Raw genomic sequence first — 27,677 nt, forward strand, 5'->3', positions numbered from 1 at the left:
AGAGGTTGTGGGTCCACTTCCCAGTCAGCACATAGGAGAGGAAACTTTTCACCTCAATGTTTCTCTCCCCCTCTCTCTAAAATCAGTAAAACAGACCTTCTGGTGAGGATTTTTTAAAATGGTACTGAGCCCTACCTGGTTTGGCTCCAGTGGATAGAGTGTTGGCCTGTGGGTCCCGGGTTCGATTCCAATCAAGGGCGTATACCTTGGTTGCAGGCTCCTCCCCAGCCCAGGCCCTGGTTGGGGCGTGTGCAGGAGGCAACCAATCAATGTGTTTCTCTCATCGATGTTTGTATCTTTCCCTCTTCCACTCTCAAAATCAATGGAAAATACCCTCAGGTGAGGATTAACAGGGCCTGACCTTTGGGATACCTCTAGGTCAGTGGTTCTCAACCCTGGCTGCACGTTAGAATCACCTGGGAATCTTTTTAAAATCCTGATTTCTGGGCCTCATCCTCCGGAAATTCTGTGTCTTTGTTAACCAATGTTGTGGCCCCTCCCCATCACAAAGAAACAGAATTTCCGGAGGATGAGGCCCAGAAATCAGGATTTTAAAAAGATTCCCAGGTGATTCTAATGTGCAGCCAAGGTCGAGAACCACTGCTCTAGGTTCAAATTCCAACTCTTAACCTCAATGCCTTGGGACACGTGTTAACACCTGACTTGATTGCCTTCGGCCTCGGGGTCGCTGCGTGGACTAAACAGCCTGCCAGGCACTGGACGAACATTTGTTCCCTCAAGCTGCTGCCGTGGAGCGGGAATCTGAAGCTGTGTCCTCACTGCTTCCTGTGTGCGGCCGGACCTCCGCCCCTAGAGACGGCCACGCGGTCACCACCTGACCGTCTGGACGTGCGTGTGGGTATCCCAGCAGCCTCTGCAGCTCCTCGGTCCTCGCCACTGTCTCGGGATGCCGGCGCCCACGGTGGCCAGCAGCGCAGCCTCTGACCAGTCCACCGGAAAGGCTGGCTGCGCGGATCCTCCTCGGCTGCCTGTCGCCTGATGCTCTGCTCTGTGTGACTGTCCACAGGTGGCTCCAACACGCCTGGGAAGAACAAGCACCCACGGAGCCATCCACGGGAACCACGGGAGCTAGGCTTCCAGGCAGCCACGGGGTGAGAGGGGCCTCCTGGTTCTAATCCTGCCGTTGCCAGCCAGCGCGCTCACCCTCAGGTGGTACCTGCTGCGTGATGAGTCACTGAATTCAGCCTGAAACTCGTGACACGGATTCTAGATTCCAGCTGTTTATAACCAGTTGCACGATGCTTGGCAATGTTGCTTTCTCATCTCTATGCCTGCATAGTGGCAGATTAGGTTGAAAATTGATCTCTAAGTCCCTTTGAATTATCAGCTACCTCTACACTTCCCCCTGAGCCTTCCATTCCTTTGTCTGTGCTGCTGGGAGGGTGACCTTAACCACGGAACCTCTACATCAGCGGTTCTCAACCTGTGGGTCGCGACCCCTTTGGCAGTCTAATGACCCTTTCACAGGGGTCGCCTAAGACCATCCTGCATATCAGATATTTACATGACGATTCATCACAGTAGCAACATGACAGTGATGAAGTAGCAACGGAAATAATTTTATGGTTGGGTCACCACATGAGGAACTGTATTTAAAGGGCCAGAGGTTGAGACCACTGCTCTACATGAACAGAGAGTTGTCCAGTTTAAAGCCAGCGTTTTCTTCAAAGCAGGGCTAGAGAAAGCAGTGTGAGAAGCAACAGGACATCAGGACGTTAGTGGGGTTTGTGATTGAAGTGTCAGGAATGTCCCTACTGGGTTTTCCGATTCTGTTCCAGGGCTGATGAGACCTGCCCGCTGGTGTCTGGACGGACCCCGGCGCAGTGAGGCGGCCAGGGCACAGAAGGGATAGAAAACAGGAAAAGCTTCGGTGGGCCGGACAGTGGGATCCTGCGCAGGATGAGAGGGGCCTGATCACGGGAGGTAAGCAGAGGGCCATCGTGGGTTGCTTATAGGCCTGTTACGTTTACTGAGTACGGGCAGCTACTCTAGGATTCGTCTCAAAGGGGCCCTTGACTCAAAGTAGTGGATTCTGCCATGGCTCCTGGCAACTTCTTGGGAGTAAAAAACAAAATGGCCACTACCAAGCAGATGGGGAAGTTTTAAAGATGATTAAAGTATGTGCTCCTTTTGTGTTAATTTGAAATTTTAAAATATTGGTAAGTTTAGAATATGCTGCTTGCAATTACTCCCGCCTCCCCTGCAAAGGAGCTGCAATCCCTGTGAGGATGAGAGGCAGGCGCTGGCTCTGGGTGGGGGGTGGGGGAGGGGTTGGGGGGGTGAGGGGGCTTTGCAGGGTGACAGGCCTGAAGGAGACATAGAAGCCGGCAGAGCCTCTGGGTCCCTGACCTCAGCCTGGGAGCAGCCGCTGGGAGAGCCTACCTCCTCCCGGAGTGGGTGAATTTCTAGGTCCCACAAGGAAAAGGCCGCACAACAGAAAATACATATTTATTATAAAATAATGTTTGCTTCATGATGGGATAGAAAAATAACACTGAGCTACTAAAAAGGGCTGGCGCTCAGGCCCCACAGGATGGAGGCTGCGCCCCTTGGAGCTCCGTGCTGGTGCGGGACAGGCGGGCACGGCACACGGGGTAGGGAGTGGCTCGGGCCCTGTGGAAGCCAAGGAGCCCACATGGGCCACACGAGATGCTCTGGCCACGATGGTCAGCGAGGAGGACTTGCGGTCAACAGGAGCCGGGCCTGAGGATGGCCAGGACGGGGACCGCCGTGCCCCTCCCTGTGCTGGCGTGTAGACAAGTCTCTCCGGCTGATGGTCCTGTCTGGTCGGTGCCCAGTGGCCTTATGCCCGGTTTGTGGCCCAAATGTCTGTGCTGAGGAGAAGCTGCGACTCCCCCTCGGACCACGTGACCCGCCCTCTCTCGCTGGTGTGGCTGAGGTCCCAGAAGCGCGAGCGTCTCAGCCGCTGAGGGCTGCGGGCTGAAATGTTTGGACTTCAAATCCTGTCCACACTGATGACAGAGAGAAAGACACACAATGTTACAAGACCAGTGAGCCAGAGCAGGGGCCTGAACTGCTCCAGATGCCATGCCTCCCGGCCCCAAAGAACTAGGAATCGCCTCGTATCTCTTCCCTAAGGGGTAACGTCTACCCTCCATGGGAAAGGCAGCCCACAGACACCCTTTCCCCCTTAAAAGTCTACGAGGCCCCTCCAGCTCCAGAAACCAGTGAATCCCTCCCCAGGGTGGCAGGGGAGCCCGGCCCTCGGGGGGACTGTCCCTCACGAACCTGGAGAAGGCGGCCAGCGTGAGCGCCTCCAGCAGCAGCTCAGAGCCACAGAAGAGGAGCAAGATGCCGTTCATGACGGCTTCCAGGCGGAGCACGTAGGTCTGCAGCAGCAGGTAATACGAGGCCATCAGGGCAGATGGGAGGGTCAAGGCCACACTAATGGCGAGGGGCATCTTTCGCCGGCAGAGGTTTCCCTTCGAACCTGTCAGACACAGCAGGGGTCACCTCCAAGCGGCCTCCCTCGCCCGGAGGAAAGGCGGGTGGGCCGCGGCGGACTGGCGAGGCAGAGGAAGCCGTCCTGCGTGGGGACGTGCGGCTTTATAAAGCGGTAACAGCAGAGGCGTGGAGTCATTCACCCAAAGGGCCTGCTTCCAGGCTGGCTCCCGTTCACGGGGCGCTGGATCTTTATTGGGGGGAAATTTCTTTTAATTATAAAAATAACATAATCATTGAAAACTTTTCAACTAATATACAGAAAATAATTTTGGAAAATATAGAAAGACCCATGCTCACTCCCTGGAGAGAGCTACTATTAGATGCACACAGTTTCAGATTTTTGTATGGTCTGTACTCAGGTTATTATGATAAAAACAATCATTCTCTAATATTGTTTTGCAACTTACTGATCCCCATTTAATATAAGCTAGACTTCTCTCCACACACATTACCTTATTCTTTTTTTAATGGTTCTAATGGTTTCATTGAACTAATTCTGTGATTTATTGAGTTGGTCCTGTGTTGCTAGATGTTTAGGTTGTCTCTAGCTTTGATGTCACACAATCTGTGGCAACAAACACTCTGACAGATCGTCTGCATATTTGCGGATGTGTTTGTTTTTTCAACCAGTTTTAGAGGTGAAACGGTTAGGTCTAAGAATACAGATTTTACAAGGTGAAACTATTAGCAAGAAGGATACACTAATTTATATTCCCAGAGAGTCTGAGGACATAGGTACCCGTGAGAGTGTGGGACTACAGGCCCCGTTCCGCATGCCTGTTCTCACACTGGGTGTGGGGGCCTTTCTCACCTGATGGGTGAAAATACTCTCGTTTCAACTTCTATTTACTAGTGAGTGTGGCATTTTGCCATGTTTGCTGGTTCTCTGTGATCACCCTTGTGAACTGCCTACTGGTTTCCTTTTCCAATTCCTAAAATTCGGTTGCCTTTGCCCTGGCAGGTGCGGCCCAGTTGGTCAGAGCGTCGTCCCACACACCGAAAGGTGGCAGGTTCAGGTCTGGTCTGGGCGCGTGCCGGAGGCAACCAGACGCTTTCTCTCTCTCTCTCTCCCTTCCTCTCTCTAAAACCAATTTTAAAAATCAGGTTGTGTTTCCTTAGTGGTTGATGTGCGCCTGCACCTTTTCCTTTGTTAACGTATTGCAAGCATTCTTTTTTCTCTTTTGAGTATAACACGTTTTCAAAGAGGAGATATTCTAACTCGGAGATTGGCTCTGTATTCCTGGGGATAGAAAGTTTGTCTGAAGGAAAGTCGTGTTCAGAGAAGCGGAGGGGAACTGAGCGCCGATCTGTACAGGCACGCACTGTCCCGGACATGGCGTCACAGCCCCATCTATTCCCCAGGCGCCGGCAAGAGGAACCAGGCCCTTTATGGTAGTCAGGCAACCGGGAGGGAATTCTCTCATAGCCCTACAGAGCAACAGACAGGCAAGTCTTGACCCAAAACATAAAGCAGTTTGAAACTTCAGAAAGGGAGGAACGCGCTATGCCGCCAGATCCGATCTCTGGTGAGCCCAGGCTTGTGCTTTTCTTGTTAATCAAGTTACAGATACCAGCTCGTCTCATAAGGAACAGGGGTGCCCTCTGGACAGCGCTCACCAAAAAACAGCCGAATCACTTCAATTCCGAGGGAGAGGAGCAGCATTGCCACGTCCAGCACCAGATTGGCTGTTGGATACGGTAGCAGGAGACCTGCCAATACAAAGGCCGGAGTTTGCCAGCACCACGACAGCCCCCGCAGGGACTCCCGCGCTTGGGATTAAAGAGGACAAGAGTCTTATCAGCTTTCCACGAGCTGGTCGGGGAGATGTGGGCAGGATTTAACCTGACGCAGGATCAGTTAACTCACAGGGCAACGTGTCTGTTAGGGGCAAGCTTCTGATGATGGAGTTTTTGTTGTTGTTTTTTTAAATATATTTTTTATTGATTTCAGAGAGGAAGGGAGAGGGAGAGAGAGAATCATGGATCGGCTGCCTCCTGCACACTCCCTACTGGGGATCGAGCCTGCAACCTGGGCATGTGCCCCTGACCGGAATCGAACCCAGGAACCCACAGTTCGAAGGCCAACGCTCTATCCACTGAGCCAAACCGGCTAGGGCTTATGACGGAGTTTTACTTCCAACTCCAAAAGCCTATGGGACTCCACTCTCCAACATGATCAGGTGGACATGGTACATCGGCTGCTGAGTTGTTCTGAGAGTCACCCAGGGGCTTAAACTGAAAGTGGAGGTCACAAAGAGGGGGGGGGGGTCGGAATGGAGGTGCCCACATTCCCCAAACTCAAGAAATTATTTTTTCAAAGTATTTTATTGATTGAGAGATATCAATTTGTCATTCCATTTATTTATGCATTCATTGGCTGATACTTTTATGTGCCCTTGACCGGGGACGGAACTGGCAACCCTGGGGTATGGGGACGATGCTCTAACCAACTGACCTACCTGGCCAGGGCCCCAAACTCAAGAAACTCTGGCTGACAGGCCCCCTAGGAATGGCTCTCCAGGAAGCTACGCCCTGCCTTTCTGGGAGGAGGAGCAGAAACGGGGCTGAAGTCGGGAAGGGCTTTGGGGACAAGGGCAGTCAAGCCCATGCCTTACCTTTATACAGAAATATGAGGAGTTCCAGCAGGAAGTAGGTGGCATAATACCAGCCGTTCAGAAAGAAGAGGATTTCCAGGGGCGTGGAGGACAGCCGTTCACCTGCAGCGACGGGCAGAGGGGAGGGTGAGCGGAGGCGGCTGACCTCTTAGACTGGTGTGTGTCCAACTTGGGAAAACACGAGGTCGCAGCCGGTGGGAAGGGCCGCTTGGGACCCTGCGGTGGCTGGCAATGGGGCTGGGGGTGTCGGCATAGGACGCGGAGGGGACTCCCTTCAATCCCTTCTTTCCTCGGAGTCAAACTGGACTCTCGGCTTCGGGGTGGAAGTCACGGCCCCTCGGAGGTCTAACCCGTCACGCTCTGGAGGGAGGGGGGGGGAGCGGGCGCAGGGCGCAGCACTGTCTGCTTCGGGGTCACTCAGCTCGCTTATCCGTCACAGCCTAGGACGGGGCGGCCTCTGAGACCCTCCCCGAGCCCTCCGGCATTCAGGACGGGGGGCTGCGAAGCCCGCTTCGGACAGGGAGGGGCAGCCCCTAACGCCGAGGTTGGAGGGCGGCCAGGGCCGGGGGCTGAGGGGATCAGAGCCACTCACACACCTCCGGAGCTCACCTCGCGCCGCCATCCTCGGTCCCCATGGAAACTGCATGCGCGGCCGCCGCCGCTCGGGAGCAGCGAGGCGCTACCGGAAGTAGGGACTGAGCGGCCCCCACTTCCGGCCCCTCTGCCCGCCGGCGCGCTCTATGGTCAGCGGGCCCGGAGGTCTGTGCTGGTGGCGTGTGTGCAGGGAGTAGCGGCGGCTGGGGACTTGGGCTCACGGAGATTTGAGGAACCGCGGTCGTCACGGAGCGGTCGGCTGGACCCGGGCAGGGCAGCTCTCGGGCTCCGGCCCCCCCCCCCCCCCCCCCAGTTACAAGGCATCGGCTGAAGTGGTCAGTTGTGCCCACCGGTGTGGCTCAGTGGTTGAGCGTGGGCCTGTGAACCAGGAGGTCACGGTTAGATTCCTGGTCTGGGCACATGCCCGGGTGGCGGGCTCGATCCCCAGCAGGGGGCCTGCAGGAGGCAGCAGGTCCATGGATGTTTCTATCTCTCCCTCTCCCTTCCTCTTCAGCGGTTCTCAACCTGTGGGTCGCAACCCCTTTGGGGATCGAACGGCCCTTTCACAGGGATCGCCTAAGACCATCAGAAAACACATATATAATTACATATTGTTTTTGTGATGAATCACTATGCTTTAATTATGTTCAATTTGTAACAATGAAATTGGGGGTCACCACAACATGAGGAACTACTAAGGGGTCGCGACATTAGGAAGGTTGAGAACCGTTGTGACTTAGATCAATAAAAAATATATATTTTGCTCTAGCTGGTGTCGCTCGGTGGATAGAGCGTCGGCCTGCGGACTGAAGGGACCCCGGTTCAATTCCTAGTCAGGGCACATGCCTGGGCCCCAGTGTGGGGCGTGCAGGAGGCAGCCGATCACTGATTCTTATCATTGATGCTTCTATCTCTCTGTCCCTCTCCCTTCCTCTCTGAAATCAATAAAAATATATTTAAAAATATATATATTTGAAGTGGTCAGTTGTGGCCATGTGACCACAGGACCCTCGCCCCACGATTCCCTTTTCTAACATCGGTCTGAACAGGAGGAGCGGTGTGCCTGGCGGTTAGGGGTCATTTGCCTAGCGGGCAGCCTGGGGGGGCGGGGGTTGGAGCACAAATCGGAGCACGTGATCAGCACGTGACCCATAGGGAGCTCGCGTGGGGCGGGGGGGGGGGTCGCTGAGAGGACAGAGGACTCGCGGGAGTGGCGAGAGGTTCCCAAGAGGCGCCTGCAAACGGGGTTTTGAAGCCTCAGCAGGTGAGCAGTCCAGGTGCTCCCGCCGCGGGGAGCAGGAAGGAGAGGGTGTCGAGGGGCTCGAGCTGTCTTGGCTGTCAGCGTGGTGGGTCCGGTAGGGGAGGAAGCCGATGGCGCTCAAACCAGGTCATCTGAGTCGCCAGAGTAAGGACAGCGCTGTGACCAGCCGGCCACCGTGGAGGTGGGCGTCACTGTCACGTCCCAGGAAGGGACAGGGCAGAGCGATCCCGCACCCGGAGAGCAGTGGGCAGGTGTCTCACTTGGGGAGAGGGTGAGAATGCCCCGGTAGGACGGTCCTGTCTTGACAGGTGGAATATTCACCTCGAGGGAAGCTCGAAGGTGTGTGGGTGCCCACGGAAGCTGGGCAGGCGAAACCAGACTCTGTTGTCTGTTTTGCCTCTTGGCTCCACATTGACCTTCAGCTCCCGCGCTGCGATGCTGGCCTGGCCTTGGCACCTGCCCCGTGTCCGCGAGGGCACCTCCCCCCTGTCCGCGAGGGCACTGGCGGGCCTGGGGGAGGGAAGGGCTCCTCTTCCCCTCGGAAGCCCTGGTTGCTTCTGGCTCGGGCGCCAATTATCTACCAGCCTCGCAGGTGCCGGGGCCACGGGCCACCAGGTGGCGCCCTGCTCCAGCTGCACCTGGAGCAGGTTCTCCCAACCGGCTGAGGCCGGCCAGGTCCTCCTGTCCAGGATGCTGCCTAGGCCAGGCCTTGCGCACGGGCAACGGCAGCTCCCTACCCCTGTGCACCTGGCCCTCAGCCTTGTTTACTGATGCCCTGGACCGTTTTCCCAAAGCCCCCCTGGCGTGGGCTCTGTACCCACAGCAGTGCCTAGCTCCCTCCCTCAGCTCATCCACTTTGGCTCTTCTCCCCAGAGGGTTGGTTCCCATTACCTGCCACGCCCCGTGCGGGCATCACACACTCCAGGCCTCCTGCACACAGAGCTGCCACCCTTGGCGCACCTGCCCACCAGCCGTGGCTCACCTGTGCCAGGAGGGTTGTTTACAGTCCTCTGGTTTTCAGTTAATTTGTTGTTAATTTTTATCACCTCTGTATGTGGTGTGTGGTTTTTCTCTTGGCACTTTCAAGATTTGCTCTTCATCTTTAGCTTTCAATAATTTGACTGTGATGTGTGTAGGTGTGGCCTTGTTTTTTATTTTATTTTTGTGTATATTTTATTGATTTCAGAGAGGAAGGGAGAGGGAGAGAAACATCAATGATGAAAGAAAATCATTGATCAGCTGCCTCCTGCACGCCCCCTACTGGAGATCGAGCCCACAACCCCCACATGTGCCCTTGACGGCAATCGAACCTGGGACCCTTCATTCCACAGGCTGAGGCTCTATCCACTGAGCCAAACTGGCTAGGGCAGTGTGGCTCTTTTTATAAATAAATAAATAAATAAATAAATATATATATATACTAGAGGCCCGGTGCACAAAAATTTGTGCACTTGGGGGGGGGAGGGGGGTCCCTCAGCTCGGCCTGTGCCCTCTAGCAGTCTGGGACGCCTCGGGAGATAACGACCTGCTGGCTTAGGCCTGCTCCCGGGTGGCAGAGGGCAGGCCCAATCCCTAGGTGCAGCCCCTGGTCGGGCTCAGAGCAGGGCTGATTGGGGAGTTGGGGCGCCGCCCCCTGTCACACTCAAGGCAGGGTCGATGGGGAGGTTGTGGAGCAACCCCCTGTCACACACAGAGCAGGGCCCATCAGGGGGGTTGGGGCTCTGTACCCTGTCACGCACAGAGCAGGGCCCATCAGGGGGTTGGGGTGCTGCCCTCTATCACCCACAGAGCAGGGCGGATCAGGGGGTTGGGGAGCCGCCACTCTCACACTCAGGGCAGGGCCGAGGGGGAGGTTATGGCTCTACCCCGTCACACACAGAGCAGGGCCCGTGGTGGGGGGGAGCGCCCCCCTATCAGGCACAGAGCAGGGTGGATAGGGAGGTTGTGGCCCCGCCCCCTGTCACACACAGAGCCGCAGGGCGATCAGGGGGTTTGGGTGCTGCCCCCTGTCACGCTGATTCCAGTGCCGGGAGGCCTCACGGCTCCGCTGATCCCGGTGCTGGGAGGCATATTACCCTTTTACTATATAGGGTAGAGGCCTGGTGCACGGGTGGGGCCGGCTGGTTTGCCCTGAAGGGTGTCCTGGATCAGGGTGGGGGTCCCCACTGGGGTGCCTGGCCAGTCTGGGTGAGGGGCTGAGGGCTGTTTTCAGGCTGGGGGTGACTGAACTCCCAAACGCTCCTTTTTTCCTTTTTTTTTAATTCTGGGCCAGCTTTAGCTTGAGGCTTGGCTCCAGCTCTTAGGCCTCCGGCTGAAAGTAGGTTTCTGGCCTTTGCTTACAATGTTGCGAATCTGCTGGCTGAAGTTGGGCGTATTCGTTACAATGTTTCTTAAACTGCCCGCTCAGAGGCAGCGGCAGGCGGGGAACGTTGGTTTCCTCCGTCACTGAGGCAAGCAAGCCTCATGTCAGTTTCAAGCTGCCTGGCTGCCGGCCGCCATCTTGGCTGACAGTTAATTTGCATATCTCGCTGATTAGCCAATGAAAAGGGTATTGGTCGTACGCCAATTACCATGTTTCTCTTTTATTAGATAGGATATATATATATTATATATATATATATATATATATATATATATATATATATATATATATATATATATATATATATATTGGTTTGAGAAAGAGAGAAGAAGCATCATTTGTTGTTGAGTTATTATGCATTTCTATATGTGCCCTGACCTGGGATCAAACCCATAACCTTGGCGTATTGGAACAAAGTTCTACCCGACTGACCTACCTGGCCAGGGCCGCCTTTCTTTCTTTCTTTTTTGTGTGTGGAGTATCTTTAAGAAATCTTTCTCTGCCCAGCCAGTGTGGCTCAGTGATTGAAGTCACGGTTCAATTTCCGGTCAGGGCACATGCCTGGGTTTTGGGTTCAATCCCCAGTAGAAGGTGTGCAGATGGCAGCCAATCAACGATTCTCATCATTGATGTTTCTCTCTCTCCCTAACCCTGCCTCTCTCTGAAATCAATAAAAAAAATATAATCAATAATGTAGCCCTATCGCTGGACGTGCTAGTGCTTCTCTGATGCCCAGGCATTGTGCAGGAGAAAGCAGAGTGCCTCTGGATGTTTCTTCCCTTCTTTCCTCTGCTAGGCAGGCAGAACGGGGGCTGTTCACCTGGGTCCACTCGGGGCCTGAGGGTTGAGGCCGCACCGTGACTTTGATGAGCTCCAGTTCCTAGTGAGCAGCCCTCCTGAGCTCTCGCCTGAAAGCCCTGTGTCCCCGCCCCCGCCGGCCCTGGGTTCTAATCACCAGCGTGATAAGCCTGCCAACAACTCCGTTCTGCTTTACAGAGGTTTGAGGCTGGGCTTCTTATAGCCTCTGTCCCTCACAGCTCCAGAATTCGGCCAGCATCTCGAGGAGAAGTCGTGTGACGTGTTCCGGCTCCTCCGCGTCCCCTCTCGTGTCCCCTCTCGTGTCCCCTCTCATGTCCCTCCAGCAGTGAGACCACGAAGCTCAGCTGACTTCCCTGTTCCCTGGCGCAGCCCTGGGGGGGGGGGGGGCATGCCTGCCTCTAGCTCCAGCCCGGAACCAGCACGTGCCCCGGGCCAAGCCTGCTGGTGGTCAGGCACCGGGCTGGGCCTCTCCTCCTTACAGCTTTGGGCCCCCGGCCTGCCTCACTGAGCAGTTCCCCGAGGCCTCTTAAAGAGACGGCATTTGTTTCTGATCTGCTTTCCCTACTTCCCCATCCCCGTACCATCAGCCGGAAGCAACTCCATCCGACTACAAGCCTCTCGCACTTTTAAAGTGTTTACTTTCTTTCTCGGAGCTTTGCAAGCTGACTGTTCCTAAGGAATCAATTTACGTCGTATCTTAAAAACATACTCCTACTGCTAAGCAACAGAAAACAACAGAAACCCAAACCATGTTATGCCACAGCCCCCGTGACCGTGACCGTGCTGTGGGGAGACCACACGTACGTACGTACAGCCGTCCGTGGTATCTGCTGAGCGCTGGTTCCAGGACCCCTCCCCCCGGCAAACACCAATCCCAGGGATGCTCATCCCCTTCTGTACGATGGCATAGTGTTTGCACGGAGCCTACGCACTCCTGTGGACTGTGTCATTGCTGGATTGCTTACAATACCTCATCGATGCGAATGCTATGTAAACAGTTGTTACCCTGTATTGTTTAGGGAATAATAACAAGAAAAAAGCCTGCACCTGTTCAATGCGGTCAGGCACGATAGGCCTAACGACGTAATACCCTCAGCAACAATGTATCGTATTCCCCACCCCGCCCCCCACTATTTTCATCTGCAGTTGGTTCGAACTATGGATGCGGAACCCATGAATATGGAGGGCTGACTGTAGTTGAGGATTTGAAATACATGAGTGGGATAGGATTATGGCAATTTATTTTGTAAAATGTTTCTGAAATATTACAGAGTCTATGAGAAGGACATAAATAAATGTCGGTTGTCAAGGGGGGAGGGGCAGAACCCGGGGGCGGAGATGCAGGCGTGGGAAGATTAGCTGCGTAACTCGTTTCACACGTGAACTGTGTGCATGTGGGCCCCCCGGTTCCCCTCTGTCCCTCGGCAGTGAGGCCATGAGCTCAGCTGGCCGTGTCCTGGCTGCCGCCCTGCCCTCTGCCTGGGCAGTGAAGGGAAGTGCACGTCTCAGAGACTCAGGGCCACAAAGGGCTGTGAGAGTTTTGAGGAAACAGGCATTGGGTTGCACTCGCTGGCTTCCAGCGGAAGAGGACAGTCCAGCCCTGATGTGGAGGCGCAGAAAACTGCCTTTCAGGATATTACTGAGCAAAGGGATTATACTTCTGCAAGATCCTTTAGGAAAAGATCAGCTATTAATTATTTTTTGTATCGATGAAGGGATAGTAGGTGTAGATGGCGGCTTTGTTAGGACTTTTTAGATCACTTTTTCTGACTATAGGACATGGATCTTAGACGATGTGTTTGGGCATTGTACCTTTTTAAAAAATGTTTTGCTTTGAGAGAGGAAAGGAGAGGGAGAGAAATATGGGTCGGCTGCCTCCTGCACGCCCCCTTCCGGGATGGACGAGTGCCCTGACCGGGAGTCCAGCGGGTGGCCTCTGGCGCAGGGGGCAACACTCAACCACTGGGCCACACCGGCCGGCTGCACCTTTCTTTATAGATGTTAGTGTTGGCAGCACAGCAGGTTATTGCCGGCGGTCTCTCCTCACAGCGATATTCTAGGCTTCCACACGGGGGTCAGCACACGATGGCCGGGCAAATCCGGCCTGAGTGCCCGCGCTGGGATCAGCTGGCTTTGCCTCCTCAAGCTAAGAATAGAACGACCTTTTTACATCGTTGAAAAAAATTTTATGACACATGCAAATATGAAATTCAAATTTCACGTCCTAAAATAGTGTCGCCGGAGCACAGCTGTGTGCATCCGTTCCTGTGTCAGCTGTGGCTGCTTTCCTGCATAATGTCGAGTCGCTGCAGCAGACCTCATGGCCCTCAAACTGAAATATTTACTCCCTGGTCCCTCACCAAAGGACCTTGTGCTGGTGCCTACGGATAACAAGTCTCATGGAGCCCCTTCCTGGGGGTGGCCTGACGATGAACGGCCCTGCCTGCAGCCAAGCCTTTTGCCAGGAGACTTGAGTGCTGCTTTCCCTCTGACCCTGGCACAGTCACAGGACCTGCTTTGACCAACGGGGGTCAAAGAGACACAACACAAGCAGAGGCTGGACATGGCCTTGCTCACGGGGGCTTTTTCTCCTGCTCCTCGGCCACTGTCACGTGAACAGACTCAGCGAGTCATGGACGGGTCATGTGAACCTGAGTGAACAGCCCCGTCATCCCGGCGGAGGCAGCCTGGGTTAGCCAAGAGCCACGGGGCCGAGGCCATCACGCTGCCTGGCTGACCCACAGCTGACCAGACTCACGAGCGCGCCCAGCAGCAATCACCCGACTCGGCCAGGCCGCCTGACCCCGCCTCAGGAGCCGCGTGACCGTCTGTGGCTGTCTGCGCTGAGTCCGGGGCGGCTCCTCACACGCTGTCCTGGCAACAGACAACTGAGACCCTGGGCACACGGACTTAAAAACTGTCTTTTGCCAACACAGGCTAAGGAACATGTCTGCTCTGCTGAGGGCAGTTCAGGGACCTGACGGGGCAGAGTCTGAAGGAAGCACAGAAGTCTGGGCTCCAGGGGTGGGGCGGGGTGGGGCATCATTTTGAATTCCTCCAAAAATACCGTGTACGCATAACGGGACTTGATAAACTGTATTATATGTGTATGCTCTGTGGCCCGAGCTGCCCACGGGGCGAGGCTGGGACTTGGCCTGCCTCCTACCAGGAAGGGGAGCGACCTAGACCGACGGACGCCACCATTTCTGGACAAACTTCCATTTATTTCCTATTTATAAAACGTAAGAAACAGGAAGGGCCTTGGGCACAGAATCTCAACGTCCCAGGCGTGGCCAGTCAGCAGCACAGAAACACCCCTCTGTGTCGCCTGGTCCTTAGTATGTGGAGCAGAGCGCAGATGCGGGGAGTTCCCACGGATAAAGCTGAGGGCCCTGTGAGCAGAGGGGGGAGGAGCGGGCAGAGCCAAGAGGGGCCGGGGGGCTAGGCATGGCCTGGAGTCTGCACGGGAACCTGAGTTTGCAAGAGGGAGGATCTTGCTTCTCGGCTGCTGGACACAACTGGCCTGAGCCTGCCGGCTGCGTCCCGGGCCCGGAGCCATCGTCCCCCTCGCAGATCCACACGTGGCCCTGCCAGGCAGGAGGCGCCCATCAGTGTGACGCGTCACCTTCGGACTTGCGTGAACTCCTTGCGCAGCCACACAGAGTCCTGGTAGAAGCGAGGGTCGCCCAGTCTCACGGCCGTGCGTTTGTAGAAGTAATAGTATAAGACCGCCGCTGGGGGCGAGAGGAGGAGGCCGGGCCCCTGAGGACTTGCTTCAGCGAGAACGGAGCCCCAGGAGGCTGCGGCCTCCTCCTGACGCCCAGGGACTCCCCGCAGCACGGGCAGCAGCCCCGTTGTTGGTGTGGCTGTCCCCCGCCCCCCACCAGCTGTGGGGGCTCACCAGCCAGGACCCAGGCCCTCACCGCCAGAGCCGCAGGGGGACCGCGGGGGCCTTACCGAGCCTCTGGGACACAAACAGCGTTTGCAGCCCCTCTGTCCACACAAAGCGGTCGGAGTCTTTCCAGCGTGAGTTCTGCGGGAGACGGGGCAGGACAGGGCAATGGCCGGAGCGGCCCCAGCGCCTCCAGCTGGGTGAGCTGCAGAGCGGCCGCTGGTTCAAAGTCAGGCTGATCTCCCCCTCTTTCCACAGGCCCCCAGTGGGGGTCCTCAGAGTGCCTCAAGCGCCCTTTTTTGCTGTGAAGCAAATCTGCTTTGAACGCTGAGGGGGGAGGTGTGAACTACGCTGGTTATACCCTCAGCCCCACAGCCCCGCCCGGAGAAAGGCCACACTAGCAGCCTCGGGGCACCACGTCCGTGAAAAGCTCCGGCTCAGGCTGTCAGACGAGGGCTCGGGCCCCGCGGCGTAACACGGGCTTCCCAGGACACGGCCGGGACCCAGAGCAGGGACCAGCTTCTCTAGGAAGCACCTGCGGCCTGGCACAGCCGGCCCCCTCCCCCCGAGAAGGTGGCTTCAGTGCCGAGGTGACCAGACGCCCGGAGGCTGTAATGCGCCCTCAGAAGGCGACCTGAGGAACCCCGGGACACCCGAGGGAGGAAGCCCGTCAGGCGGAAGGAACCGGGAACCACGAACACTGCGTCTGCTCTGCGCCCATCGAGCGCCGAGGAGGCACCTGGCGTCGGCTCTCCGGGGGCGACGGCGGCGCGGGGGCCGAGGCACAGACGGGCAAGCAGCGCTCTGGCGGGGCTCTTTCCCGTGAGACACCGGGGCCTATAAATTCCCTGGGTCAACACCCACCCAAACGGATGAGATTCAACGTCCCGTTCTGGCCCCAGGAGACCTGTCCGGGGCGAAGGTGAACTGAACGTTCCAGAAGCTGGTCTCCAACACGGAAGGTCGGGCAAAAGTGCCTCAGAGGCTCACACTCCCTTCCCCTCTCTGACCCAGGGTCCGGGCGATGTGCGAGAATGAGGCCGCCCCGAGGAAAGCTATTCCCGGCCCGTTAAGGATTCAGAGGTTCGCAGCTCCCCGCTTACCATGACCCAGACGTGGAGGGCGATGCTGAGGGCGAAGTACACGGCCGTCAGGACGATGGTCCCCTTGAACTTATGGAACAGAAGGCTGACCAGGCCGGCCTGGAAGACGAACGTGTTGAAGAACATGAGGAAGATGATGATGATGTTGAAGAGGATCGCGACGTCCTGGATGCTGCAGGCAAACGCAAGAAGGCACAGCCGGGGCGGCCGTGAGGGCCGAGCTGCGCTGGGTCCCGAGGGGCACCCAGGCGCTGTCCTTCCCGTGACCCCTCCTCCGAAGCCCCCCCCCTACCCCGGGGGAGCATGCGCTCTGGGCCCCAAATGAGAGGAAGCTGAGGCTCCCACTGGCCGCGCGGCTAGTTGCAGCCACAGACAAGGCGTCCTGCTGACACGCTTCCCTCCCGGAGCCCCCTGGGCGCCGTGGGCAGCCAGTCCCTCCCTCTGTCCAGAGCCGCCATGCCGGGCACACAGCCGGGCACACAGCCTGTCCTGGCAGACGCTCCCATCCAGACGGCAAAGCGCCCGCTGATCTTTGCACGGCTGTGCCTCAGGGCCGCCCAAGTCTCAGGTGTCCCTCTTCACAAAGACTTCCTTCAGCGCCGTCAGCCAAAGGGCCCTCCCTCCCGCCCTCCCCCGCTACTGCATGTCCACTGCAGGACACATCACTAGGTGAAATGACCCTTTTAAAATATGTGTATTCCCTCTCCACCAGAAGGGAACTCCACGGGAGCAGGAGGTCGGGGTCGCCACTGTGACGAGCGCGCCGTCTGCAGGCCAGGGCACCGCTGCATGGAGGACGGTCACGCCTAAGACTGCACTTTCCCCCCCGCCCCCGGAACGGCCTCACCGAGTCTCCACACGTTATTGTGAAGGGAAATGCCGACGGCTTCCATCGTGCGAGAGTCGCATATTTTATGAATACAACTGCCCTTTAGTGTGCCATCTTGCCATCCTCCTCATGGCCACAGGAGGCAGTATTTCTGCTCACAGATGCAGGAAGTGACAGGGTTAGCAGTCAGACCCGTGCCTATGTGAACTGCTCCGTCTCCCATGCCCGTGTCAGAGGGAGAGAAGCAGGACCGGTGGCGTCCCCCTGGTCCTCGCACTTCCCTCCTCAGGTTCCCTATTAGTCACTCTTAAGGCCGGACTGTCCCGGCCTCAGGCCTCACGCTGCGGGTGGCTGGCTGTCAGTCCCACCCACTGAACTCACATGAACAGCACCAGCTGGATGACGGGCCCCGAGCGGAGCAGCTCCGAGAAGGAGTTGACAAAGAGGTCGTAGGTCAGCAGCAGGAGCTGCAGGCAGAGCACCAGGCTGTAGCCGCTGGCCTGCAGCATCTTCCTCTGCTCTCGGCCGGCCGCCGAGGGCGCATTCCACGTCCCCCAGGAAGCGCCCGACTCGCCCGGCGCCCAGGGAGAAGAATCAGAGCCGTTTCTTTTACTCCTTTTACTCTAAGACAAGAGCCTGTTGGGGCAAAAAAAAGAAAAAAAAAAAAGTGGTTAAAAGTTCATGAATACAATGACTATTTCCCGAGGACCTAGAGGGTGTCCCAAAATTCACGCAAGAAGTAATTTTGATAGAAAACACAGGTTTATAATTAAAAATTGTAAACTTTTGATGGATTCATAAAGTACACAGTACAGGGTTATGTATGGAATAGCATATCGGGTAAATGGCCTCCACGGCTTTGCTGGCACATGCGCACTCTTTTGTTACTGCCTGAGCAGCCGCATTTTCGAAGAAGCATGGTCCGATGGTGCCTCCAGCCCAAAATTCACACCAAACAGTGACACGTTGTGGACGCATTTGTTTCTCAACAATCACTCGTGGATTTTCTGAACCCCAAATGCGACAATTTTGTCGATTAACCAAGCCATCAAGATGAAAATGAGCCTCATCGAAATTCAGCCACATTTATGCAAAACGGTCATGGAAAATTTCAACAAAAGAGTGCGTCTGTGCCAGCAAAGCCGTGGAGGCCATTTACCCGATACGCTATCCCATACATAACCCTGTACTGTGTACTTTATGAAGCAATAAAAAATTTACAACTTTTAATTATAAACCTGTGTTTTCTATCAACATTACTTCTTGCGTGAATTTTGGGACACCCTGTATTATGGGCCAGGCACCACGCTAGGTGCTTGGATACAGCCGTGAACAAACCCACCCCCACCAACAAACCCCGGGAGGCACTCCCTCCGGGCACCTCACCCGGCCCTTCCCCCGTGCGCCGTGCTGGGAACTTGGACACTCAGAGCTCTTCCAACCACTCTGAGGCCAAAGGGCTCCAGGAGCACACGAATGTCTGGTCGCGTAATAATACCGATTCTAATACTGATACTTACTGCGGCTGCAAGCCTTTACATGTGTGCTGGGACCAGTCTAAGCACTCCTATTGTTTAAATCTCACAAAGGAGAAGATACTCCCCATTTTACAGGTGGGACAACTGAGGTCCAGAGAGATGAACTGATCTGTCCAAGGTCACACTGCTAGAAAGCGGCAGAGCTGGGATTCGGATCCAGGCAGTCTGGTCTGGGTGCTCTTACCTGTTGCACAAAGCGGTCTCTTACATTACTGACAGGCCGATATGGAATCAGGCGGGAACAGGTTGGCACAGGAGAAGTGGGAAGTGGCGCAGGCAGAAAAAGCGGAGAGGAGACGGTGCTCTCCCGCAGAACTGCGTGTAAGCTTATGGGAGCAACACAGTGGGCACCAGGGAATGGAAGCTGGGCCTTTATTTCCATACTAGAGGCCCAGTGCACGAAATGCGGGGGTCCCTCAGCCCAGCCTGTGCCCTCTTGTAGTCTGGGAGCCCTCAGGGGATGTCCGCACTGCGCTCACCAGCCAGGAGCCCAGCTCAGGGCTTCTGGCTGAGCGGTGCTCCCCCTGTGGGAGGACGCTGACGACCAGAGGGCAGCTCCTGTGTTGAGCGTCTGCCCCCTGGTGGTCAGTGCATGTCATAGCAACCGGCTGTTCTGCTGTTCGGTTGATTTGCTTAATAGCCTTTTATTATAGGAGGATATGACAAGACCCAGAAGTTGCTCTGGGGGTGTCCTGTGACCACTCTATCTGGATTAAATTTATGAACAAATTTCAAAATGCTCTGAGGTGGCCCGGCCGCAGTGGCTCAGTGGTTAAGCTTCGACCTATGAACCAGTAGGTCATGGCTTGATTCCTGGTCAGGGCACATGCCTGGGTTGCCGGCTGGATCTCCAGTGTGGGGCGTGCAGGAGGCAGCCGACTGGTTATTCTGTCATCATTGATGTTTCTCTCTCTCCCTCCCTGAAATCAATAAAAATATTTTTTTAAAGCGTTTTGAGGTGTTAGAGATTGAGACTGAATTAACATCTGTAAAATGCTTTACAATGTACAACTCTTTCCAGACTTACTACTTTGTTTCATCCCACACCGCCTGCGCAGCAGCTGTTAGCGTGCGTGTACCCGCATCTCACAGAGGCTGAGGGTCAGGAGCCTCGCCCAGCTCGCCTGCTGAAGGCCCGCCCGCTGCGGGCAGGAACGTGGTTTCTCTGCGCCCAGCTTCCTCCTTCATCAGATACTGGAAGTTATCGCGTACTCACCAGCACCGAGGCAGCTCCTCTGCAAGGCGGGAAAGCACGACCCCCATCCTGCAGGGCAGAGTTCAGGACACCCGCCAGCGGGCAGGGGAGTGGAGCCGGGATGCCGCCGCCCGCCGGCCCGCTTTGCCCCAGGGCACGCCCCCTCGCCTCCCCGAATCCGCTTTAACAACGGGGCTGCCTCGGCAAGAAGCCAAAACCCAAACAACAACAAGGCGCCGACTTCCGGACACTTTCTCTGCTAGCCCTCAAGCAGCGCACCTCAAGCCCCAACGTCGGTTGTCATGGAGACACCGTCCTGGCTTCCGGAAACCGGTTCAAATTCCGGAAGTGGAGGCGGAGGTTTCCTCGGCCCGCTCTGTGGACGGCCGGGTGGCCATGTTGGGGGCCCCGCTTTCCTGGGCCCGCGGAGCGCCAGCCCCTGGCGGGGGTTTCGCTGGGCCCGAACATTTCGGGGAGTGAGGGGCAGGGCGGGCCCGCGACGGCGTTGCCGGCCCCGGGGTCCCCGGCCTTGGGGATGGGGGTGGGGCGCCCGCGGCGGAGGCGGCGGGGGAATCAGCTGCTTGGCGCGCGAGGGGAGGGCGACTCCGGACTTCATTTCCCAGGCGGCCCCGCGCGCGACCGGGAGTGCCCTGAGCCTTTAAATGGTCGACGCGGCCTCGCCAGGCTATTCAGGGCCGTGGTGCCCGGTGCGTGCGGGTCTCGCTGCTGTTCTGTCTCAGTTCACCAGGGACCCTCGAGAACGGCCGCCGGGTGGCCGAGGCGGGTCTCGGAGACCCCAGACTCCGCTGCGTCCCACCGTGGTTCGGGGGTGAGAGCCCGGGCTGGGAGTTCCGGGACCCGGGTTCGAGCGCTGCCTTTGCTGCTGCCCAGCTTCGCACTGTCGCGGGCCTCGCCCGGCCTCAGTTTCCTCCTTTAGGGAGGGGACACCGCCCTCCGGGCCTTCCTCCCACCCGCGGTGGCTGTGCCGACACGAAATCTCTCCAGAAGGCGCGTCGGCAGTGGAGCCGGGCGCCTTGGTTTTCGCCCGCGCTTGGCCGGGGCGCCTCCGTCCCGGAGGGGAGTCGGGTTGGCCCCCGCGGCCCCGGGATGGCCCTCGGACCCCGGAGCCAGCCCCCCGCACCGTCCGAGGGCGGGTCCGCAGTCACTGTGCTAAGGGGGGCTTTGCTGGTCCGCCTCGGGGCTGGAAGTTGGGGGCTCCCGCTCCCGAGCCCTGGCCGCCCTCGGAGGTGAGGAGCCCCCCAGTGCGGGGAGCGACCAGGGTTCCTGCGCCAGCCCAGCTGCTCTCCTGGGCCGAGTCCCATTTCTTCTCTGGAGCCAGCGTTTTTTATTATTTTTTTATTTTTTGAGAGGACGTTCATTAAAGCTGGGGTCCGTGGAACACGGACGGAGGGGCTGAGGGTGGACGCAGCGCAGGAGAGAGCCGAGGCCGAGGCGGCTGCTTTGGCTCCGGAAGGCGGAGGAGAGGGGCCTTGGAGACGTTCGGGGTGAGCCCGGGACGAGCTGCCGCTGCCCACTGCTCTCCTGCTTGCAGGTCTTGTGGGGACCCTTAGGGTGTAGAGAGCGAACGTACGCGGGGAAAGGAGGGGTGCCGGGCTCGAGCGTTCAGGACTTGAGCTTCCGGATTCCTAGAGCCCCCTCCACCTGGGGAGGGAGAGCAGCAACACGACTGTCCTCTCTCTCACCCATTTGCGTGGCAAGGTGTACAGGCGACATTGTACGCGTTTGACACGGAGCCTTTTCCCGTCTAAGCGCTGCCTGGGCCACGCAGGCGTCTCTCCCTCGGCTGCCCTCGCTTTGCGGCGCTTCGGCTGTTGCATTTCTTACAAAGGCAAGGCCCTCCACCTGCAAAAAGGTTCCGCCGGCTTTATTGCGACACTGGCCTTGCTGTGGTGTCAGGGAACCAAACCCACCAGGTCCCCTGGCTGCGCCCCAGGTCTCCCAGCCGGTACCGATCCTGCCCGCCGAGCTGTGTGCAGCCTGGGAGCCGCCCGGGAGACGGAGAACCCTCCTGCCGACGCCCCAGGAGAGGTTTAGGCTGGCGAGCAGACCCCTTAAGTCGGGGCAGCAGGCCTCACCCCAGGCCACAGCGGGCTCCCCTGAAGGGCCTGCGCGTTCTTAAGTGGCTGAAGAGAAGCGAAAAGGGTAAAATGTGAAGATGATAAGAAATTAGTCTTCGTGTCCGTCAGTAACGCTTCTTTGGAACACAGCCATGGCCCTTTGGGAAGGCGTCGCCTGTGACGGCTCGCACTGCGTCGGGTGTCGGGTGTGACAGCCCGGACGGCCTGCCGAGACTGAAATGTCTACCATCCTCCCTTCACAGAGGAGGTCTCGGCCGGCTCTGAGAATGGGCCCCCGGGAAGCGAGGGCGGAACAGGAGGCCACGCCTCGGTGAGCACCTCCTGGACCAGCACCGCCTGCCCTCTGGGTGCGTGAGGGGGTGTTCTCAGCGTCTGATTGCCGCGTCCCCGAGTCCTTCCCTGTCCTCTGTGTGGCTGTATCTCAGGCAGAGGGAGGGCTTGTCCATGCCCTGTGCCCTGTGCCCGGTTCCACGCCGGCCCCAGCGCAGTAACAGGACCTCTGCCAGGGCGTGGGTCCAGTCCCTTTTGGATTATATTCTTTTCTCTAACAAAGGAAAATGCTGAAAGTAGATGTTTGACGGGTGGAGCCCACTGACCAAGAGCTCCTTCTTGCTGACTTTACCCTTCCTGGGGGGCGGGGTGGGGTGGGGGTGACTGAGCCTCTGGTGACCCGAGGCTAAGGGACAGCTCTGAGCTCCGGGTCGAGGAGGGAGGAAGCTGATGGCTTGATTGTGGCCTTCGGGCCTCGTGGAAGCTGGCTTCTTTCCCCAGACCTCAGTGACCTTTATCCGAGGTGATTGCAGCTCGGATCGCCGCCTGAGAGCTGTGTCTGCTTCTGCTTAGGTGGACACCTGGCTGGAGAGAGCTGCCTGGCCCAGAGTCAGGGCCACTGAGAGGCCTGGGCGGCACGAGGGCCATGAGCCTGCGGTTTTGGTTTTTGTTGTTTACATATTTTTATTGATTTCAGAGAGGAAGGGGGAGAGAGAGAGAGGGACATCAATGGTGAGAGAGAATCATGGATCGCCTGCTTCCTGCACACCTCCGACTGGGGATCGAGCCCACAACCTGGGCCTGTGCCCTTGACCGGAATCAAACCCGGGACCCTTCAGTCTGCAGGCCGATGCTCTATCCACTGAGCCAAACCAGCTAGGGCCGAGCTTCAGGTTTTCGCTGGTAGGTTTTTTCTTAGCGACGACACTAAGGAAAGTGTCATACTTGACTTTCACTGTGTCCCTACATACATCTTCTCACTCCCTCCGACAACCTGTGGCCAAGGAAAAACATGGGCCCTGAAGGCAAACGGGCCAGGGTTTGACACTTCCTGCCAGTGACCGGGTCTTAGCGCCGGCGAGTCCTCCTCCTGAGCCTCCGTGTCCTCATCTGTAAACCGGGAGGCACCTCCTCGCAGGCTGGCTAAGCGCAGCCCCCGGCGCCGTGTGCGGAAGGGTCCACTGAGTTACGTCCTCACCGCTGTGCCCTCTTCCAGCTGAGAAGACTGAGTCCTGCGAGTGCTGCGTGCCTGCTCCAGCGCCTCGCCCGCCTCGCCCGCCGCCGCTCTGCCCGGGTTTAAGGTAAGGAGGAAAGGGCTCTCTCCTTGCGAGTTTTGCCTCCCTTAGGGCCCCTCTCCCCTCTGTGAGCTGGTTCAGTGCCACGTTTTGGTGAGCCCGTGGGATGTGTGACTGCCTGGAGAATGGGCCCGTGCTCCCTGCCCATTAGCTGAAGGCAGTGGCACTGCCCGCTACGCCCCACGCCCACCTGCCTGACTTGTAAGGGCAGCTGGGGGCCTCGCGCCCTCCAGGCCTGGCACCAGAGCTGCTTTCTGAGTTACCAGTTCGGGTGGAAATACAGCAGGTCCTCGAAGAATGTCGTTCCATTTAACATGGACGAGGCGCTGTGGGGACTTCACTGTTTAGAACAGGAGGCTGGGGTGAAACGCTTCGTCGTCTGTCAGCTCACCACAGTTCCCACCGACCGTGTCAGGTGAGGACACACTGTCAACTCCTGCTTTCTAGAGCGTGAGTTCTCGCTTCCTCTTTTCTCCTCTGGACTTTCCCCAGAGGAAGAGAAAGCGGAAGGCTCAGGCCTGGGGATTAGCCGAGGCCTCGCCCAGTTCAAGGTGTGGAGTGTGGGAATCCGGAGGGAAGGGAAGGCCCGGCCCACAGAGCTCACCCTCCGGAGAGCTGCTGTGTAGAGCGGGGCCCAGCGCGTCCTCCCGGCCGGCCGTGGTGTGGTCCAGCCGGAGTTTGATTCCTGCCCCTTCTTGCCGTGAGGAAGTGGCTCTTTATCTCCGGGTCCTGTGGGCCCAGAGCCCTGGCACCGGCCACAGCAGAGGAGACGCCACTCGGGGCCAGCCCCAGGCCTGCGGGGCGCCCTGTGTGCTGCCAGGTCTGGGGTGGGGCCTCAGTCACGGTCCCTACCCAGGGGTCCGGCCTCGCGGGGTGGTGCCCAGGGGAACTGAAGTGTCCACCCTCCGGACCGAGCGTGCGGTCGTCGCTGGTGTGGGTGCACTGAGCGGAGGGACACGTGGCTGCTGCTGCTTCTAGGAGCCTGCCCGGAATGGCCGAGGGACGCTTTTACCTGTCGGTCCTGGCGCTGTCCGCCCTGGGCTCCGTGTGTGTCCTCTTCACCGTCTATTGGATGTGGAGCTGGCACGGTGGCTTTGCCTGGGATGGCAGCATCCTCACGTTCAACTGTCACCCGGTGCTCATGGTGGCCGGCATGGTGGTGGTCTACAGCGCTGGTGAGTGAGGTCAGCGTGGGAGACGTGCCGGGACCGGCCTCTGTCACTGTTGGGCTCAGGGCTTGGGTGTCGGGCGGTTGGTCTGCCTTTGGGCCCAGGTGTCAGTCGGAGGAAGAAGCAGTGAGAATGGGGCACGTGGAAAGGGCAGCTTCCCAGGTATTTTCTAGAAAAGGGGCCAGGGAGTAGGGTCAGGCTTTGCAGGCCGCGTGATGGGTGTTGCAGCGACTCAGCTCTCTCTGTGCTGAGAGTGGCCGTGGAGGACAGAAACACGTGCATGGCTGTTCCAGGAAGCTTCCTTCACAGAGATGGGCGGGCGGGGCTGGGCCTGGGAGCTGCAGTTGGCCGTCCGGCTCTGGGAGCAGGAGGTGGACGCCTCTGTTGGCCTAGAGGGCCCTGCATAAGGGGTCTGCTTACTCCTGCCGGACCCATCTTGGCCCTGAGCGTCCAGAGCTGGGCTTGGGGCCCAGGAGGGCCTCCTTCCCCCACTTGTAAACGGGGACGGGGGGCACTGTGAGAGCAGCCTCCCCGTGTGCTTCAGGTCATCACCCCATTTTGCTTTTACAAGCAGCTTGTGAGGCGGGCTCTATTGCTATCCCTCCTCCAGATGAGGACGCTGAGATTAGAAAGAGGATCCGGGTGGCTAGGAGGCGGAGCCAGGATCTGGACCTGGGTCACCTCACCGGCAAACCGGCCTCCAGACCACCTTGGGTATCACAGTGACGGAAGGGCAGGTCCAGGAAACCTGTTCCTCCCTTTTTATCCCTGTCCCTTCTCTCCTGCCTTCACGGCTGGCTGGTGTCGCGGAAACGATGCAAGGACAGAAGACGCCGATGCGTGTCCTGGCATTTCCTCCCTCCCTCGTCGGAGGCGGTGCGGGGACAGTGGGTCATCCCCGGATGTGGGGCGCGCAGAGGGGAGGAGGCCGAGCCCTGACTGCTCTCCCCGGCAGCGTCGCTGGTGTACCGCCTGCCCCAGTCCTGGGTGGGGCCCAAGCTGCCCTGGAAAATCGCCCACGCGTCCCTGCACCTGCTGGCCTTCGTGCTGACCGTGCTGGGGCTGGTGGCCGTCTTCAGATACCACAACAACAAGCACATCGCCCACCTCTACTCCCTGCACAGCTGGTTGGGCATCACCACCGTGTTCTTCTTCGCCTGCCAGGTGGGTGCCCTGCCCTCCTTAGGGTTCCCACCGCCGGTCAGCCATGGGCTCTGCTTGGGGCTTCACTTGCATCAGCCCCGAAGGACAGGTGCGGGCCCTGGTCTCGCTGATTGCGTGGAGGCGGCCTTTGCAGGCACACCCTGTAGGCGGGCCTTTGAAAGGGCCATGGAGACTCTGGCTCCGGCACTCACCCTGCGCCCATCACCCTGCTGGCCTGCGGTTCCAGAGCGCCGTGAGCCAGGGGTGATGAGCCAGGACGCAAGGAAGCGGGGGCCGGCAGGATGACTGCAGGAGGGGCTTGTAGCTGCGCAGTCATGAAAGGTCCTTGTTTGTGTGGGAGAAACAGGTCACAGCGGGGACGCGGCGCTGGGGCAGTTCCCGGCGGGAGGTTTGATGGGAGCGGAGGGAGACGGTCCCCTGCCCCGTCGGCGGCGCCTGTGGTCACGGCGGCTCAGCGCCTCCTCCCTGCGGCTCAGCGCCTCCTCCCTGCGTCGCAGTGGCTCCTGGGCTTTGCCGTCTTCCTGCTGCCCTGGGCGTCCCTGTGGCTGCGCAGCCTCCTCAAGCCCGTCCACGTCTTCTTCGGGGCCGCCATCCTCGCTCTGGCCCTGGCGTCCGTCATTTCCGGCATCAATGAGAAGCTCTTCTTCAGCCTGTGAGTGGGTGGGCCCTCTGCGTGGAGGGGAACGAGCAGGGCCTTCAGATGGCTCCGGTCACAGCCCTGCCGAGGGGGCCTGGGGGCTGGGCGTCCTGGTCTGGAAGGCAGCGGCCTTTCTTGGTGAGCTTGGCAAATCGCTCCGTCGGGATGTGGCCAGCATCACCCAGACTCAGCACCTGCTGCGCCGAACTCTTCTGGCGTGCCCTCGGGCTGCCCTACGACAGTGCCACTGTCGGGGCCACTTACAAATGAGCTCCTCTGGGGAGGGGCGCCCTGCAGGTATCTGTGGGGCTGGGGCTCAGCAGCACGTCAGCACTGCGGGTCCCGTCCCGGGAGCTCGCCACCCTCTGCGTGGCCCTGGGTCTGCGCCGGGCGGGGACCGGGGAAGTCTCTCGGGCCCACGTTTCTGGTCACCCACAGGAAGAACGCCACCAGGCCCTACTCCAGCCTGCCCGGCGAGGCGGTCTTTGCCAACGGCACCGGCATGCTGGTGGTGGCCTTCGGGCTGCTGGTGCTCTACGTCCTGCAGGCCTCATCCTGGAAACGCCCGGAAGTGGGGATCACGACCGAAGGACAGGTGCGGGCCCTGGTCTCCCCGGCCAGGCTCGGGGAGGGCTGGGTCTAGAATGGTCACCAGGAGAGGCGTGGGGCTTACCAGGAAGACTAACCCAGGAACATGGTGGGGGACCGGGCAGCTGGAAGGTGGGGCACTGGTGTCAGGCCAGCCCATCCCCGCCATCGGAGCAGATGCAGCTGCCCAGGCTCCGGGGCTGCCAGGCGAGGACGGGGGTTACTCCCTTCCCCAGATTCTTGTGGCTTCCGGAGGGAAAGTGTGGCCTTACCCTCCCCAGGGGAGCCTTGGGCGTGAAGAGGGGTGTCGTCACTTCTGCGTTCCCAGCTCGAGGCTGGTCTCGCGGGTGCTTGCGGACAAGCTGAGTACTTGGAGCAGGTTCTGCCTGTTGGCACTCGGCACCTGAGGGGTGGGGTGAGGGGGTGTCAGGCTGAGGGGCTCGGGCTTCCCTGAAAGATGTTGTGACTTGGGGACTGAAGGTTGGGGTCTCTGTGAACAGCTCAGACCTGGTGTGATGCCTGCAGGTCAGGGGCCATTTTGACGTTAGGCCTCTAACCCTGTGCGCCTGCTATCTTCCAGCCCCTGTTGCGTGAAAGGGAGTGAAGCGAGAAGGGATGCAGGAGCGGTCGGGGTGCGTCTGGACTCCCTCAGCACCTCTGCTCTACCTGGGGCTCCCGGCGGTTTGCCGAGCCCCCACCTCGCCCGCCCTGTGGGCTGCTCTCTCCGCCACGTGCTGCCTACGCGTCTCTCGGTGCTCTGA

The 27,677-nt window shown here is 58.4% G+C and overlaps 3 protein-coding genes across 10 annotated transcripts; 1 reads left to right on the forward strand and 2 right to left on the reverse strand.

Moving 5' to 3' along the window:
* Positions 1-2,453: 2,453 nt before the first annotated feature.
* TMEM216 (transmembrane protein 216) lies at positions 2,454-7,036 on the reverse strand. Of its 4 annotated transcripts, none has more exons than XM_059710490.1 (5): positions 6,711-6,836; positions 6,102-6,203; positions 5,104-5,196; positions 3,271-3,472; positions 2,454-2,993 (listed from the first exon to the last, which is right to left on the reverse strand). In XM_059710490.1, the coding sequence occupies exons 1-5, from the start codon at positions 6,745-6,747 to the stop codon at positions 2,978-2,980; spliced, it is 450 nt and encodes a 149-aa protein (XP_059566473.1). In that variant the 5' UTR covers positions 6,748-6,836; the 3' UTR covers positions 2,454-2,977. The 4 variants fall into 4 exon arrangements, with proteins under 4 accessions (XP_059566473.1, XP_059566475.1, XP_059566476.1 ...); XM_059710492.1 differs by having other exon boundaries at positions 6,698-6,826; XM_059710493.1 differs by having other exon boundaries at positions 6,694-6,712.
* A 7,307-nt stretch (positions 7,037-14,343) lies between these two features.
* TMEM138 (transmembrane protein 138) lies at positions 14,344-20,142 on the reverse strand. Of its 4 annotated transcripts, none has more exons than XM_059710503.1 (6): positions 19,716-20,142; positions 18,482-18,683; positions 17,343-17,597; positions 16,133-16,304; positions 15,095-15,170; positions 14,344-14,871 (listed from the first exon to the last, which is right to left on the reverse strand). In XM_059710503.1, the coding sequence occupies exons 3-6, from the start codon at positions 17,468-17,470 to the stop codon at positions 14,759-14,761; spliced, it is 489 nt and encodes a 162-aa protein (XP_059566486.1). In that variant the 5' UTR covers positions 17,471-17,597; positions 18,482-18,683; positions 19,716-20,142; the 3' UTR covers positions 14,344-14,758. The 4 variants fall into 4 exon arrangements, with proteins under 4 accessions (XP_059566486.1, XP_059566485.1, XP_059566487.1 ...); XM_059710502.1 differs by having other exon boundaries at positions 19,530-20,142; XM_059710504.1 differs by lacking the exon at positions 18,482-18,683.
* Positions 20,143-23,993: 3,851 nt separating this feature from the next.
* LOC132241578 (lysosomal membrane ascorbate-dependent ferrireductase CYB561A3) lies at positions 23,994-27,677 on the forward strand. Of its 2 annotated transcripts, XM_059710500.1 has the most exons (6): positions 23,994-24,178; positions 24,337-24,533; positions 25,483-25,691; positions 26,189-26,343; positions 26,767-26,923; positions 27,497-27,659. In XM_059710500.1, exons 2-6 carry the CDS (start codon positions 24,350-24,352, stop codon positions 27,518-27,520), a joined length of 729 nt encoding a protein of 242 aa, XP_059566483.1. In that variant the 5' UTR covers positions 23,994-24,178; positions 24,337-24,349; the 3' UTR covers positions 27,521-27,659. The 2 variants fall into 2 exon arrangements, with proteins under 2 accessions (XP_059566483.1, XP_059566484.1); XM_059710501.1 differs by lacking the exons at positions 23,994-24,178; positions 26,767-26,923 and having other exon boundaries at positions 24,350-24,533; positions 27,497-27,677.

This window comes from Myotis daubentonii, chromosome 9, assembly GCF_963259705.1.
Source record: "Myotis daubentonii chromosome 9, mMyoDau2.1, whole genome shotgun sequence".
NCBI classification, from domain to species: Eukaryota; Metazoa; Chordata; class Mammalia; order Chiroptera; family Vespertilionidae; genus Myotis; species Myotis daubentonii.

Excerpts from the sequence above, each read along its gene's own strand:
- TMEM216 (XM_059710490.1), bottom strand. The coding sequence starts at position 6,747 with ATGCAGTTTCCATGGGGACCGAGGATGGCGGCGCGAG. Across the intron at positions 6,204-6,710 it reads ACCGAGGATGGCGGCGCGAG|GTGAACGGCTGTCCTCCACG; the intron begins GTGAGCTCCGGA and ends CCGTCGCTGCAG. Across the intron at positions 3,473-5,103 it reads AGTGATTCGGCTGTTTTTTG|GTTCGAAGGGAAACCTCTGC; the intron begins GTGAGCGCTGTC and ends TGTGTCTGACAG.
- TMEM138 (XM_059710504.1), bottom strand. The coding sequence starts at position 17,470 with ATGCTGCAGGCCAGCGGCTACAGCCTGGTGCTCTGCCTGCAGCTCCTG. Across the intron at positions 15,171-16,132 it reads CCCTCCACGTCTGGGTCATG|AACTCACGCTGGAAAGACTC; the intron begins GTAAGCGGGGAG and ends CGTCTCCCGCAG. Across the intron at positions 14,872-15,094 it reads GTTTGTGTCCCAGAGGCTCG|CGGCGGTCTTATACTATTAC; the intron begins GTAAGGCCCCCG and ends TCTCGCCCCCAG.
- LOC132241578 (XM_059710500.1), top strand. The coding sequence starts at position 24,350 with ATGGCCGAGGGACGCTTTTACCTGTCGGTCCTGGCGCTGTCCGCCCTG. Across the intron at positions 26,344-26,766 it reads GAGAAGCTCTTCTTCAGCCT|GAAGAACGCCACCAGGCCCT; the intron begins GTGAGTGGGTGG and ends GGTCACCCACAG. Across the intron at positions 26,924-27,496 it reads GGATCACGACCGAAGGACAG|CCCCTGTTGCGTGAAAGGGA; the intron begins GTGCGGGCCCTG and ends GCTATCTTCCAG.